The following is a 16,888-nucleotide window of genomic DNA, read 5'->3' as shown; positions in this document are numbered from 1 at the left end:
TAACTCAGGATCAGAGGAGGAAGCATTGCTGATTTTAACAAGAATTCATAGGGGTGACCAGTACATAGCAGCAGGTACAGATGCACACATCTTCCCCAAGGATTAATGGCAAGCTGTGCCATAGCTTTGTTTCCTACTGCAACTGTGCACACAGTGATGCTAATTAGTACTTCCTTGTTAATCATGTTTACACCCCAACAAAAGCTTAGCTCTGCTTGTGTTAACTAAAATACTGGCCAACATCTACAGATTGGTGTATTGATTTTATAATGCAGAGGTAATAATAGCTGTAAATACAGAACTGACCCTACCCAGAAAGGTGATAAAAAAATAACCAACCTTGTGCTGGCCAGTATCAGAACAAGGACACTGCGCTCACTGATCCGGGCTTTTGTTTTCATTCTCATCTCCCAGTAATTAAGGACTAGAGGCCAAACAGGGTAACAGCAGTAGCCTAAAGAACCTCCCTCTCATGCAAACTTTTAATTCTGCTCCCTTTTTAATCTTTAATAACATTCACTAAACAGGTGCAAAATATGAATAGAGTTTATCAGACTTGTTCCTCAGGACTACATGCACTGAAGATTGCGCCTTTGGTATTAAGTGTAAACCTCTGCATCACACCTGATGGCACAAGTCTGTTCAGAAGCAGCACTAAGTGAATCATTAATTTGTTAGGTATATAAACAGTACAAAACCTCCTGCTAAACACCCTCCACTAATTACAGTTAGGGAAGCATTTACTGGACCTGGATAAAATGCAGTGTTTCAAGCATGTTTAAAATTAGAACAAGAAAGGAAGTCTATTTACAAACAGGAATTGGGGTTTATGGCTTTTTTTTTCCTTTTAATTGTTTTTTGAGAAGATGTACAGATAAAAGCAAACCCAATGACTTTTCAGTGCTTTAAGAGTCATAAATCTACATGGGCATAGCAAGAAGCAGCATATTGTACCATTAACTACAGCAAGCCTCTATAATTCCTGTGTGGCAGAACAGAGGTGGAAAGTTTCATTTCAGTAACATTGGCTAATCATTTTTCCTCATGAACAGGGAACTGTTACAGAAAGTAGGAGCCTGCTTTTCAGAAGTACCCAATGTTCTCACTCCTACATCAGCTTCCATTGTTTCTCCTGGTCTAAACTAGAGAACAAATGCATGCAGCCATCAGATGACTTCATCACATGCAGGTACTCTAAAAGAACACAGATAGGGCTGCTCCACTTCCCTTACAGGACCACAGACTCTTTTCATAAAAGGAATAGTTTTATATACTTTCTGAAAACACGAGGTTACAGATAATTGGTTTCTCATCTGGTACTGCTCCTAATTTGGATCAGTTTTCAATTTCAAGTATTTTGATTGTCTGTGTTCACAAATATTACATCTATATCTTACCACACACTCAGTATAAAAAAAACCAAAAATGTTCCTCAGCATTTCCACTTTGCTCATGTTGCCTTAAGCTATAGTATGCAAGCAATTTGGTGCTGCAGGTGTTTACTGGTGGCAAAAGAAAACAAACCACCTTTCCCCCTCCCACTGCAGCTAGCGTTTTGCAGCTAAGATGCCCTGCATCATGTCTATGGGCAACGGAAAGATGATGGTGGAGTTCTTTTCTGCAGCAATGGTGTTCAGAGTCTGCAAGTAACGAAGCTGAAGAGCAGCAGGGGACTCTGTGATAACCATAGATGCCTCTTTCAGGGCCCTGGAAGCATTCATTTCACCCTCAGCTGCAATTACCTGGAAAAGCAAAATGAGAAATGGAAATCTGATGCATTCTGATGAATTCTGAGCATTTCTAAATATTCCTTTAAACACCAAAATAAATAATAAAATCAGGGAGTAATTAAACTTCAGAAAATAATCTAAAAGCTAATGCTTGAATCACCAAAGATCTTCTCCTGCAGTTCAGCTGAAGGGTGACAACACAAAGTTTTACAGCTGTTTCATTTCTCCCATGAAGAAACAAAACAGAATGCAAAGAACTTCCCATAAATCAGGGCTGCTCAGAAAAAAAGCTGGAAGGAAGTTTGGCTCCTAAGTGACTGCAGTCTGCAGCTAATAACCTCAAAGTTGTTCTGGTCATGATTTGTTCTCGTAGTAGAAACTTGAGATTCCACATTTTCAAATGAAATCTCAACTGCATAGTTCAGGATGAGATATAACCAGTGGCTGGACCCAAATCCACAAAAAATCCTACCCTGCCTTCCTATCTGCCACAACCCAATATAGAAAAGAATCTTCATCCTCCAAACCACCGCATGAAGTTCTTCATGAAGGGAAAAAACAAACACAAGGTCCACGCACTGATGCCATTACCTTAGCTCTTGCCTCCCGTGCAGCTTCAGCTTCTGCAGCCATTGCTCTCTGCAGCTGTACGGGTAATTTCACATCCTTGATCTCCACACGTTCCACCTTAATGCCCCAGTTATCTGTTGCATCATCAAGTGTAGCCTATGTAAAGCAGGACAGTTAATTGCAGCCATATATTTGGCTGCAAGCAAGTATCCAAATTTGAAGAAAGACTATCAAGCCAACGAATTACCATAGAATTTCTGCACTTCCAATTTAATGGTTTTTAGTACTTATGGTATGCTGTGATGATCATAAAAGCACAGCTGTTGTAAGCAAAGACTTAAAGCTTGATCAGTATATGAAAGGAATTCTGTGGTGTCATTTCCTTGAGCAGCAGCATGTTGACATAACGATGCAATATACGCCTCCTCGCACAAATCCCCCTTCCTTACTTACAACAGCCCCTCCTGTCTATTATTGTTTTACTCACTGTTTTTTATTAGACTGAGTACCATTCCAACAGCCCTTGGCAGGGTTTTGCCTAAAGCTCCAAATCAAAACTTGGCTTGCCACTTGTAAAATTAAGTCCTGGCCTCCGATTTATCAGCAGGATCAGCACAACTGATTGTTCAGTGCACTGCCTCATGCTTGCACGTTGCTCATACCTGCATGTTGTGTGCAATCTCCTCACGATCAGAGAGAATCTCAGAAAGGTTTTTGGTCCCCAGAACATTCCTCAAAGTTGTCTGTGCTAAAAGACGTGTGGCTGAGTCAGCATTTGTGATATTTGCCACAGCAAGGGTAGCGTTCTGAACTCTGTAGTAAACCACTCCATCGACGTTAACCGTCACAGAGTCCTTGGTCAAGATCTAGAAAGCAATGGGAGAAACATACAATAATTGCATATAACTAAACACATATTTGTTTATATAATGATAATTACGTACTTGTTTTACTGGACTAGTGCCTAGTTTTTCCCCAGGAAAAGCAACTGTCATGACAGCCATGTTTTATACTTGCGTGCTGCATATCAACACGTCTACATAAGGATGCACAAACCTTTCAGCCTCGCTCTGTCAAGCTAAGATTAAATACAATAACAGCACGCTCCTCAGTGAACAATCAGTTCCACTAGCTTTGCCATGGTGTTATTTCTAATTTACTTCTTTGCACTCACTGAGGGATTTGCAATTCATAGGTGACAGAAAAGTATTCAGAAATAATTTACACCAAAATACATATGATTTCAGCTGGGAAACTTTAGTCTTCAGTGAGGCTTACAATATCACATGTATGACAGCAGCAGATTGACTGTACAGGAACATGAGAGCTGTACATAGAGAAGGACCAAGCCAACAGGAAAGACTCCAAGGACACTAGCAGTGCAGGGGTAAGTATATGAGACCAGTCCATTCAAAATATGTTACTCTAGTTCAGAATACAAACTGGAAATATAAATGAGAGGGACTTATTTTGTGTTTCTGTACAGGGAAAAAAGGGTAGTAATAAGTATTACAGCACATATAGGACACAAGTGATTTTCACTTGTGTTTAACTTCAGTCACAAGACTATTGAGTTAGCAAGACAGCTGTGCAGGTGTGTCAGTTTATAAAGCAAGGGCAAAGCAGGCAAGCTATTCAGAAAGCAGGTGAGGAAAGAAGTATTTCAGCTGCACTTTCTAACAAACATCACAGATGGTTTCCCATATCCCAAGTGTGGATGTAGCTGAAGGCACTTCTCAAATACCGATTGTTCCATAGGAACCTTGGAATGGCCAATGCTTGAGACTTCAGCACAGCACTGGCTGTGTTAAATTAGTTGACTGAATTGCAAAAACTTTGTAATTAAAGGATGTCAGTGTATAACGAAGCCCAGAGAAACAAAGGGCCCGTGAGATATTTTAGATAATGCTAACTATGTTTGGCTACTAACAAAATTGCTTTTGTCTGCCTGAAGGCAATACATTACAGCTGCTTGACTGTCAGCCCTACTTCTGCATCTCACAGAAAGAGGGCTCTTGTTATCTGGCAGTTCATCGTCCTTCTCCAAAGTTCGATCGAATGCCACCTTGTGTTTCTGAAGGACGTCTCCATCCTTCCGTCCCAGACAAACTGCACAGGAAATCAACCTGGCAAACATTCTCACAGCGCGATGCAAGTGATTTACTTTACCTGTCCATTGAACAAAAGGTGTGCTTGCAAAGATAAGGACAGATATTCTTGATGGTTTAAAAGAGCGTACATCAGAAAGCTATCATTAATATTAACTATGTTTTAAATTTTAGTTATAAGGAGAGTGAAACAATGCTCATGACCATGCAAAGATGGTCTAATCCTGTGTTAGAAGATGAGGATTGTGTTACTTGACAAGAGAGTGGTACGTGTGAGATTTACCTACTTTCTGCTCCCAGTCTACTTATTTTAGTGGGCTTTTTGTAATAGCCTCAAGAAAGAATGAATAGCATGCACAGAAGTCCTGCTCTAAAAATAAAAACATGTTTCTGCTTCTTCCTATTAGAAACAAGGAAACAAGCATAATTTAATCGAGTCAAAAGAAAAAAATGTAGGACTTCACTAATAGCACATCAGCAGCTGCAACCACATTGTGCCTGCCATTGATTAGGTTTCTACCAATTACCCTTCAGAGCATGCTATGACAGCTGCCATCTGTCTAAATCTACAACTAATGACGAGCAATAAACTGACTGGCAAACATGACAGAAAACAGGAGCACCAGGCAGGTTGCTTCAAATATCTGTCTTGAAAAATACACCAGATACACAGCAGACACAGTTAATATCAGCGACATAGCATTGCTCATTTTAACATTTGTAGAAGGCTCATTTTGTCTTCTGCTGTCTGTTGGCATCACTTAGTTCAGTTAGATGGACTGTTGAAAGATTCTGCTAAGAAATTAAGACGTTCAGGTAAAATGGGACAAGAAATTAAATACATTTTTGTACTTTAGAACCTCCAAACTGAAAGATATCAGATGACATGAGGCACAGGATGTCCTCGTATGTTCCTGTACATAGTAGGACACAAAGCCTTCATATGAGAGTAGACCACTGAATTTCTAGTATTAGCATGTGGTGATGCTTTTGTGCCATTATTGTAGCTACTTCATACGTCCAGATTAGTTGGCATAGAAAAGATCACTGATTCTTCTGGAAATCTTTCGAATTTCACAGAAACAACTGAAGGATGTTGCGTGTGCTCTGGCAGCCCTGAACCCAGACCTCTCCCATTCTAGCTTTTAGGCACTATTAAGTTGTCTTATTTGATCCTTAAAGGATAGCATTATTGGTTATCTTGCAGGGATCTCATTTTACTGACCAATCTCACTAGAAACAACATATTCTTCACAGTGTGCTTCACAGGTACAAATAGAAGCAGTAAGTCTACATTAAAATTACATGCTACCCGATTCTGAGAGCGGGAAAGGAAAAATAAAGTGGAAAAATCTGCAAATATTTTAGCAGATACAAAGGCAAGCGCAAGCTCACCTCTTGGGGTGGAATATCAAAAGAGATGGTCCTCATATCAACTTTGATGAAGCTGTCTGTGCAGGGCAGGACAAAAAAGAGACCTGTAGAAAAACACCCATCCAAGAAGATGTGAGAATGGAACGTTAGAATAGATGGCACTAGCTGTGGAAATAAGCCTCAATCCAACCACTGTAGCTGCACAGCTCTTCGTATTGAGCTCAGCAGTGTGTTTCCCAGTGGCTTTCATGCTGGAAAAAGATTTGAAGAAAAGTATGCTGAGAAGTCTCGATTTATTCAGCTCTAAGGAGATCTAGGAAAGGCACACAGACAATTAGTTTACTACCTTCTCCCTCTAAATAACATACCTTGTCAACAGAAGTTACAAAATTACTGAGAGACCCCAGTCTATCATCTGTAGGCAGTGATCATTTTGCCAGCAACTCAATTAGAACAAAAATTAAGACTGCTCTCCAGGACGTACCCGGTCCCTTTGCTCCTCCCTTTAAGATGCGCCCAAGTCTGAAGATGATGGCTCTCTCGTATTCCTTGACAATCTGCAACAAATAGCTGAATGTCAGCCGCGGTTTCCGGAGGCATATCATGGACTACAAACTACACATGCCAGACTCAACACAGTCTTAAGCCTCATATCTAATATGCATTACATTTTATTTCTCTACTGGCTGCTTTTGAGTATTTTAGACTAAACTTTATTCTTAAAAAGCAAACAGCAAAAGGAATAGTAAGGAAAACGTTCCAGAAGAAATATTCTTCAGACTACAGCACTGTCTGTCAACAGCAGAAGCAACACTGCGGGGCAAGACCAAGCAGGGACTGAAAGCTGCCAGCAGGAATATCCTGGCAACAAGAAAACACAGCATAGTGGGAGTGACACAGCAGAGATTTTCCACCTGTAGTTCTGATGGGGTGAATTAATAAAAACAAAGCAGGAGTTGTATCCGCATTGCTGGAAACTGGAAATATTGAGCTCGAAGTGATCACAAATGGCACATTCTCTGTGAATCTGTCATGTATGCAAACATTACCTACATATTTTCATGTTGATATTTACATATACAGAGATCTTAAAAATTCATTTTGTTTTTAAAGAAATCAATCCTTAGAATTATTCCGATATTCCAAAGTAGCTCATACACCAGCACTGGCTGGGCAGACATTGTGAAGATGTCAGTGCAAAAATTCCTTTCTGATTTGAAGATCAACAAAGTGAAATGTTGGGGTTTGCAGCAGTCCAGGAGAAAATGGACTTCTTTGTTCTTAAAATGAATAATGTAATACTGAATTGGGAAGCACTGCATCGCCTGAAGCTCTAATCCAACTTAGCAGTGAAAAGTTTTACCTTTATGCACATCCAGATTGATACAGGAAATGTAAGAACGGTGAAGAAGAAAGAAAATATCACCAGGATCCATCCACACACCCCAAGACCGGTGTCAGCATTGCCTGAAAGAAAAGAGCAGAAATGTTCTGATTTCCAAAATAAAGAGCCCCTGTCCAGGAGAACACTGCAATGGGATTTTTCTTTTGCATAAGCCGCTGTTCCTGTTACTCCTCTGGCCAAACTCATCGGGTTCAGATCAAGTCACATTAAGAGCCCAGTTCTGCTTTCTTCTGCACTATCCCGAAGTTGCACAAGATGGCTGAGGGCAGGATGTGGTTCACAGCACTGGTACAGAACAAAGCACGCACATCTCTGCCACCCCTTTAGCTAACAGGTGCAAACACAGACTCTCAAATCCTCCTTCCTCCCCAGGCCCTCTAGCACAGTTATCGATAGGCAGCAACAGAAATCCTGTTCCTTCACTGAGGACAGAAGTCAGAACCACGCTTGCTTCAAAAGGAGTGGGATGGAAATACCGCAAAGACCTGCTGGCAACAGGACACTGAAAATTTGATTTGTGTTCCAATGATCAGAGATGCAGATCTGAGAAAAGTACAACAAAAGTGACGAAGTATAAGAAATAAGTTTCCAAGTCTCCACTCAACAATTATCCTAAGTAGAACTGATTTCATTATAAAACAAAACACTGATTCTGAAAGACAGTCATTGATTTTAACAACTGCGGGCACACACATTGTGTCAGGTGTCCACGACTGCATGCAGCATTAGCAACAAATGCACTGATAGAGAGGGAAGCGAAACAGATGAGTCATTAGAAATCAGTAATTTGGAAAGCAAATAACTATGCTTTGTGAACTGAGATCCACAGTATATTTGACTAAAGTAAAAATCATTGATAGAACTAGGAACCAGAATCAAAGTTTCCATTCCTCGTTTACACAGTTGGCTAAAATCTGTGCCACAGAACTGCTGCAGTAGCGCTGAATACAGAGGTGCTGGGGAATAAGTTCTGTCCATGAGGCAGCAGGAACTTGACAGTTACTCAAAACTTCCAAAGGCCATCAGCATCTTCTCTGTTAGCTCACATGCCACTGCCACAACCCTCAGTGAGGCACCTAACATCATGTGCCATTTTCAAGTGCCTCTATGGAAAGTTACCTACACATACTGCCCACAGTTTACAAATGACTTCCAGGTATTCTGCAAAAGTCAAGGAAAGGTGTTATGTGTGTGATATGTGCTGGCATTCAGCATTAAGCAATGATGAACAAAGAGCAAATACCTCCCATTTTGCAACAGGGTATTAGCTAACTTAAACACTGAAAGAAAGACACTACAGCAGAGACAACGCCTGGAAACTACAATAATGAAAGGAAACGACAATCAGCGATGGTTTACTGTTAATCTTAGGGATAATTTATACTAAGAAGAAAAAACTAATGATAAAAACAACTCATTTGTACTGTTCTATCACGGTCACGGAAAGCCCAGCTTACACCAGAAGAAGCCCAACCCCATCACCCTGACACTCCTATGAACTTGTAGCCATTTTTCAGCTCGCAGTCCCTCTACCTTCTTCACGTGAGCTCTCTCTTGCTTGATTTTCTAAACTATTCTATACCCCCATAGCTTCAGTTCAAATGCTCCTCACCTCCTGCACACTAGCAACAGCCTTGCTCTTTTATTATCAATATATCCAAAACTCACACTTGGAATTCAATCAATCTTATTTTTGGGCAGTCTGCAAGAAATTATGCACATCTTTCAGGAAATAAACCCCAAGGAGAAAGAAAATTAAAACCATTTTAATCAAATTAGCCTTGGACCCCCTTGAAGCTGATGGGAAGAATTCCTGCTGCTTTAGCAAGGAATAACTCCTTGGCTCATCAAACAGGATGACAATTCGTGCCAGGAGGTGAAAGGGGCAGCTCTCCCATGAGTGCTCCTGGTGTGGCACAGCCTTCATGGGAGAAGTATTTTCTTCCACAAAGCCTACGCAACGTGAACAAATACACAGCGGTGAGGCAGCAAGAATGCGAACGAGTGCCAGGCACAGCAATGGGAAAGGCTCTTCCCATCTTCCCTGTTCTTGAGCACACAGAAGCCCAGCAGATCAGAGCACAACACTATAGGCATTAAGTGCATGCAAGGCTCTGTACCACTACCCCTACCACATAGGAATCTGCATGCTGCTACATGAAATGCAGGACAGCGTGAGAATGACTGTGGGGGTTATCGTATGACAGTTATTCAACTAATCAGCAAACAGTGACTAACGCTTTTTACGGGAAATCTTTTCCTGGGGGAAACAGCTAAAACAGTTTTGCCTAATTAATCAGAGTTACATCCAAAGCCTACCGAGTCCATAGATACTTCACCGCGACAACGCTGTTTTGGCCTCCGAAACAACGCGCAGAAGAACCAGCAGCACATGAGGGGAAAGGGCTGCAGGGCACGGCGGGATCAGAGCAACCCGTCAGATATTAATAACAAGCACAGAATGGAACGCAGCTCGTGCCCAAGGATACCAGAGCCATGCGTGTCCCATCGGGGCCCACACGGACCCGCAGTTATTTATACCACAACTCGGATTACCGGCCGCAGCCGTTGCGGATGGTGGTCTTAGAACTCACTTCCTTCTCGGGTTGCAGCGGGCGCGGAAAGCTCCGGCTACGTTATTTCAGGGCATCCCTCGCCACCGCCCGAGCCGGGGAAACCACCGCCGCCTCCTCCCGTCCCGCTACAAAAAAAAACCTCAGCAGGGAAAACGAGCGCCCCGCAACTCCTCCAGCCCGCCGACAGCACGGGGAATTCGCTCCGGGATCTGCAGGACCGGGGCTGCAGGCGGCGATGCGGTACCGCCGTTCCCGCGGGGCGAACTTTGGAATAGAAATCAGCCAACTTTGTTGAGCGACCGATCAGCGATACTGAAAGCAATCGGTATAAAGCCAAAGCGAAACTGAAAACCGGAGAGCGACTCTCCGGGCACCGACAACCAACTCGGGGACCGGACCGCGGACCGCCCCGCTCCCGTCCCGTTACCGTGCAGCCGCTGCTGCGCCTTCGCCGCTCCCCCCGCCTCGCAGTCCGCCATGGCCGCTCCTCGTGCCCTCTGCCCGCCCCGCCCCGCCAACCCTCGGATCTCAGCCCTCGAGGGTGGGGCCGCGCGGCCGGCGCGTGCGGGGCGGACCGTTGTTGGGCCGCGCGCCGTTACCTCAGCGGTACGGGCGGGAAGGGCTGAGGGGGGATGCGGAGGAGGAGATAACGGCCCGGTGACCTCGCGGTGCGGAGCCGTCCGCGTGAGCCGATGGCTCCACGTGGCCTCACGGTGCGGAGTGGCTTCCAAAGAGATCCTTTTCACCGCTCCGTTTGAGCGGTAATGCCTTGGGGCGTTCTGTGTTCCTGCTAAAGTGAGGGCAGAATTACAGCAAACAAACAAACAAACACCAAACAACCCAAAACAACCCCTAACTTTGAGAAATCCGCCCATAAAGCAGCATGGGAGGTTGCACTGTGCTGTAACAGCACATGGTCCTCCTGAAAGCAAAACCGGACACACGAGAAGCGCACGGCGAGCAGTCGGACACGGAGCTGCTCCAGCAGGGAATGGTGGGCACAGGTGGGTGCACGCAGCTCCAGGTGGGCACGGAGCACGAGCAGGGAAATGGAACTGCTGCGATGTGCTGTTAGAGCACCGTGCGGGGGAAAGGAGATACCGTGCCTTTCTTTTCTCTTTGCTGAGCGTAGGTCTTCTGGCAAGCAGAGTGCTGAGAACGTCTCTGTGATGAGAGACGAAGAATGTGCTTGAAATGGGAGGAATGTGTTCTGTGCAACCACTGAGCAAAGGAGCTGTGGAGATCTGCTGCCACCAGTGCCCAGTTTGGTACTGGAAAGCCTAAGCCAGTGCCAGTAATGAGGTAAGGTAATTTCAATACAAATTGAGCACTGCTGAATGTATCATAACTGATTTACATTTAAATCGTGGGTCCCTTCCAACTCGCACCGTCCTTTTATTCTGTGGTTCTGTGATCGTTTCAGTGCCTGTAAATTTATCTCTAAACCAAAAAGTCCACAACCAAAACCTTGTATTCCACACAGAGCTGGTGTCACTTACAGCTCAGATTGCAACTTTTCACACTCGCATACAAACGTTCGTGACCGTTTGCTCGAAGAGGAGAGAGCCTTCTCTATCAGATGCCCATCCCGCACCCTTCTGCCGCTTCGTGGCGTTTGCCAACAAGGTTGGAGAGGTGCTGGAGGGCTGGAGGTCGCGGTGCTGCTGTGCGGTTTGTTGCTGCCATCTGCTGAGCCGTGAGCGCTCGTGCAGCTCCGGAGCTCGGATGGGCGAGAGGGGCTGCGGGGACTCAGAGGGGGAGATCAAGGTGAGGAAATGCAACCCTTATATAAGGGTTATAACCTTATAACGCAGCTTATGGCAGCATTGGAAAGTGTTCTCATTGAGTTTTTTTGTTTGTTTCAATAAACAAAGGAGTGAAAGGATTTGATTTTTGGCTCTCCAGAGGACAACCGCGGGCTTGAAAATGGATTTGTTAATCCTTAGCAGCACGTGTGGAGCGGTGTGAGCCCCTGTGCTCCCGCCATCCTGCAGGGGAGCAGCTGCAGCTGCTGTGGTTGCTCACCTGTGTGTGTCCCTACGCGATTTCTGCCCTCTGAAAAATCTGAGAGCGGAGCGCACAGCGACCACGAGGTGTCAGCCGGGTCCCAAGCACGGCTCTGCCCGTGGCAGCCTCGGAAACGATATTTTTAAGGTACAGATTCGTGTCATCCCGGTCCTTCTGATAATGAAGTTGTAGTCTGCGGTGACTGTCGGGGGCTGTTCCTTTAAATGCTGTTTCTGACCACCCAGACATGCTGAATCTGAGATGCTGTGCTCACAAATCCTCTCCGAGCTGCAGGTGCTGTGCAGAGCTCCGCCTGGCAGTTCTGCCGTACCCGACCTCCCAAGAGCCGTACGTTGCCTGTGTCCCACACTGAGCACGTGGAGCACGTTGGTAACGAGGAGCATTGCTGTGCTTTGTCACTGCTGTTTCTTTTCCCCCAGCTAGCAATAGGTTCTGAGGGACTCTCACAGACTTTTCCCATTGCTGTTCACCATTCATCTTTAGGGGTGAACTTAACTCCACATAAGCTAGGACGCTTAGTATCTTCTTATCTGCATATGTGCTTAAATATTCTGTTGACTTTTGAGCTGGAGTCATATCTCTGGAGAACCATCACTTTCCATCACGTGAGGAATTGCAGTGTTTGCACACACCTCGGTTTTCTCCTGAAGAACATCGGTTCATCTCAGCGCCTCCCAAAGCAGCTACAGCTGAACAAAAGCAGACTCAGCCAATGCTTCCCACGTCGTACAAATCTGCACTTCATTTAGGAGCCCCTTTCTGCACCATGGGATTCTTTCTTTGCGGTGGAAACAGAGCATGTATCTTTTGGAGTCAAGAACACCAAAATAGAAGCGTGTTAAATTCAGTTATTTTAAACAGAATCATTTCTCCCACAGTAAAGGGTGCATTGTTTATAATATCTTTGAGGCTGGGAGGTTAATTGTTAGGAGGTTGTTTACGTTTACGGATATACATAGCAGCCCAGCCAGCAGGACTCATCCCCAGGGATCCCTGCACTGCTTTATTGTTGTTGTTGTTATTATTATTAATTATTATTATTTTCTGGAGTATTTCTTGTGGCTCGGAGCAGAGGACTGAGCCTCCCCTCCTGGCTGTGTGGTGGTTCCAGGTGTGCCCTTGGTGAGGCACTGAGCTGCCCCTCTGTCAGCAGGAAAAATAAAAGAAGGAAAAAAAGAAAAAGTGCTGTAATGTTGTGTTAGCAACATTTAACAAAATCCAGCTCTGTATTTTAGGGCTGTGCTGAGTGAATATATTCTAAGCTAAAGCAAGTAAGAGACACTGGAATTTCCCAGTGCTCTCCAATAAGTTTCCTGAGAACCCTTCTTCTATTCCCTCTGCCGTTCCGTATGCTAGTCGTGTGTGCAGAAGGTTTTGCTTGTCATTTCTGGGCTTACCCAGAATTCAGCTGGCTGCTTTTTGATTCCTCAGAATAATGATTTCTTTGCTTCTGTAGATTTGGTGAAGGAGAAAATTTGTATTTAACAAAACAGAAAAAGCCTCGGGTGATAGAGAAGAAAAAGGAGAGCAGCAGGACAAGTGGAAGCCATCGAGGTGCCCTTAAAGCAGCAGAGCAATGGCACACGAGGCTTCCAGGAGCCCGGCCTCAGAAGAAGTGCCCCATAGGCTGTCACTGAGTTGAACTTATGTACTGATTTTACATCTCTTTCAAAAGCAGCAATGTTATTTAAAAGAAAATGCTATAATGCTTTTATACGGAAGAAATTTGTATTGGAACGTCTGTGGAATGGCCCTGAGCTGCTGAATTCATCACCTGCTTGGCATGGTTTCCCATAGGCAGGGTTCTCATGAGGCCTGAGTGCCCATAGCAAACTTTGATGTGAAACTGGATGTGATCAACACCCAGAGATGTCAGCAGAGGACAGAACCTGTTGGTTTTCCTGGTGCTCCCCATTCCCCAGCAGCTGCTGTTCTTCTCTTGAGTTTGTCTGCTTCATTCAGTGATGCGGATCTGTGCCTCACATCCACTCTGCAGTTAGAAATAGTTACACAGGTTGCCATGAATAAAAGCTTATCTTGCCAGGATGGGGATGACACAGTTCTGATATTGTGGTTAGACTTGGAGGAGCATTAATTCCAACGTGTCAGCCTGTGTGGGTGAAGTGCTGGCCCTCATTCCTGTCCTGTGTTCCTTTCCCACTGTAGGGATGCACTGCCATGACTGAGCACAGTGCTGACACGGCCCAGCTGTGTCTGTCTGTCCTTCCTTCACTTAAAGCAAGCTCAAAGGACTACGAGAGAGTTGAATAGCAGAAGAACTAATTGGTATTTTTGAAAATGTAACATTAAGTAAAGCTCAAAGTTTATGAACAGGTTTGATAGAGAACTAAAAGACCCATGATGTGTTTCTATGGAAACTACAGCTTAAGGTTTTTATCTGATGAGATTCTAAAAGGAGAACAATCTGTCTCTTTTCTGATTTCAGTAGACAGAGAATAAATACAGCCAAATCAATTGCTAAGTGGTCTTTGAAAAGATAGCTAATGAAGTGCTTCAGGATGAAAACTGCTGCAAAAATGGAAGGTGACACTTCTGTCTTAATCACTGCCACTAATTATGAGATTTTCAGGACAGATTGCTGGTGAGAAGCTGCAGCTCAGCAGTCAAAATATTTGTGCATGTTTCCATGCAGCTGCTGTCCCTGCTTTGTTTGTTTATTTATTTGCGCTCCGTCTGATGACGAGAGCTTCTGTCACACAGCGCGGTGCTCACGGACGGTCCTGGGCCGTGTGTGGGAATCTGCTGTGTGCTTCTCTGCCCACCTCCAGTGCTGACCCCACATCCCGCTTCCAGCGCCCAACGTGGCCCTGGGGCTGCCTGGGAGCTGCTGGCCCTGAGTGTGCTGTGCTGGGCCGGGCTGAGCGCTGCTGCTGTGTGCTGTGCGATGGCTGGGCTGCACCATTGGCTCGTTGTAGCACACGTGCAGTGTGCTGGTCAGAAGTGAAAGTTGTGATTCACGAAGCCATTGTGCTGTTCCTGTCCACGCTTTCATGCGCTTTGATGTCACTTGCTTGATCTGCACAGATTGCTCCCAGCCTTACAATTCGTGGCGCACAGTCTATTCATCCTCACTTTCTTCCAGATCTTTCAGTATTTGATGGCAGGGACTCACGTCACCAAGCCTTCACCCAGAGCCAGAGCACCTTGTGCCAGCTGTGATGAGCTCCTCCCCACTTCCCCAGGCCACACAATTAACTTCATTTTGAAAAGAACATATGGCCGTGTTTAGAACTGGCAGAGGCTGAGATGTTTCCACTTTTGATTCTCTTCTAATTTTGACGGTCACAGCAAATGAAATAACATATGTACCTGCGTCTTCATTCTGATGAAGAAAAATACCAAACTGAGGTTATCTGAATACTAATATACACGGCCTCTTTTCTCTGACACAAAAGGAATCATACCCTTCTGCACGGTGATGGCTTCTTACAAAGCAACAGATGGCTCCAGCAGGCAAGAACAAAAGCCCTGGGACTTGGCTCTTACCTTCAGTGTGTGCTGCTCCTTCTGCACGTATTGTAAACTCTGAGTACTGCTAAGGTGTCTGTAGAGATTAGATGAGTGGAATAAATAACTTTGGAATACAGTGTAGGTAGGCACAAAATACCCTCTTTTATTGCATCGTATTAACTGTGAATAAATAATCAAACAACCTGGCCCCAAATGTAAGGGAAAGCTTTTTAAAAAAGTGTAAATGAGCGTACAGCGTTCTTCAATCTCACAAGAGAAAACAACATCTTGTACAAAAAGGCCAACCCAACAACCAAGAAGCCTTTGCTATAAGCAAATGGAATACTTGGAGTTTTAGAGGAACCCTCCTCAGGATTTGAGGACTGTTACCAACCTGGCATTATGTGGATAGCTTTGGAAGGGACTTTGAATGCCTTTACGGCTGTGATTTGTCATGCATTGCATTTACTGAGATAATTGCAGCCACCAGCATGCTCGCACTTCGGCTCAGGGGCTGCTCAGCCCTGGGGATGAGTGCAGATTCTCTCCTGGGCTGGTGCTGTATGGAAAACCATAGGAAGAGGCTGCCAGGCTGTCAGACTTCTCTTTTTTCCCCCTCCTCGGAGGTCTCAGAGGTGCCTGTGTTCTCTCTCCTCTCTCTTTGGCTCTTTATCTGCTATTGAACCACCTCTCACCTTTGTGCTATTTTCCTGTGGGTGATCCATGCAGTACTGTATCACAGCTACGTGGGAAATGATGCACAGTTTGCTGCAGCAGCTACCAGGCAACCCCAGAGTGCTGCATTTCTTATGGTGACACAACTTCCAGATGTTGCAACTGAAATGTTCATGCTTTCAGTGGTCTGACTTACTGCTTTAATGAGTGGAATACACTGCGTGTTTGGGGCTGTAGAACAAACGAAAATAATGGATGAAGTGGACTTTAGATAATTGTAATGATAGTGGCAGTGGTTTAGTGGGGTAACAAAACCTAACAGAAACAGTCTGGTGCCAACTGTATCCTATGGCATCCTGTATGGACGCCTTGTCTGCACACTGCTGCTCCCTGTGAGCCCCTGGTAGCTGCATTCAAATCCATTTATTTTTCCTCCTGGTCAGGATTTCTTAGCTTGCCATCTAAAATATAGAGCTGATCATTTTTAACTGAAAGATCTAAAAGCTACCGAGACCATGGAAGTGGGAAACGGAGGTGGCAATATGTCAGATTTCTAATTACTTGGATCTTACTGATGTGCCTGGTGTTCTTGTTGTGTTTCCATGCCCCATATCTAGGGAATGGACGTTTGTTCACATGTCTTTTCGTACTGCAGCTGAATGTGGATTTCCCCCCAAGCCTGCCATCTATTTCCTAAATGACTGTTTTTGTTCATGGAGACAATTTGCAAAGAACTGTAGGTCTTGTTCTGTGTTAAGCTGCTGGGAAAACCCCCTCTGACTTTGGTTAGAATGGATTCAGCACTGACAATGGCTGAAGTCCCACTGCTTGCCTCTCCTTTCATCTGGGGACTGTGGCTTTTAATGGGTTGCAAGCTTTCTCAGCGGAAATTGTCTTCCATTTGGAAGGGATTTATGTTCCCATTTCTTGTTGCATACATTTCTTATTTGA

At 44.6% G+C, this 16,888-nt stretch overlaps 1 protein-coding gene across 1 annotated transcript; it reads right to left on the bottom strand.

Moving 5' to 3' along the window:
• Positions 1-820: 820 nt before the first annotated feature.
• Positions 821-10,269, bottom strand: STOM (stomatin). The gene is made up of 7 exons (XM_042878649.1): positions 10,191-10,269; positions 7,146-7,249; positions 6,267-6,339; positions 5,804-5,886; positions 2,963-3,166; positions 2,322-2,456; positions 821-1,742 (listed from the first exon to the last, which is right to left on the bottom strand). Exons 1-7 carry the CDS (start codon positions 10,240-10,242, stop codon positions 1,548-1,550), a joined length of 846 nt encoding a protein of 281 aa, XP_042734583.1. The 5' UTR covers positions 10,243-10,269; the 3' UTR covers positions 821-1,547.
• Between the last annotated feature and the right edge of the window lie 6,619 nt (positions 10,270-16,888).

Source organism: Lagopus leucura, unplaced genomic scaffold (genome assembly GCF_019238085.1).
Source record: "Lagopus leucura isolate 7727_CA_CO unplaced genomic scaffold, USGS_WTPT01 Super-Scaffold_100022, whole genome shotgun sequence".
Taxonomy (NCBI): Eukaryota; Metazoa; Chordata; class Aves; order Galliformes; family Phasianidae; genus Lagopus; species Lagopus leucura.
The sequence above is the reverse complement of the archived record's forward strand: the minus strand, read 5'-3'. Positions and strand labels throughout refer to the sequence as shown.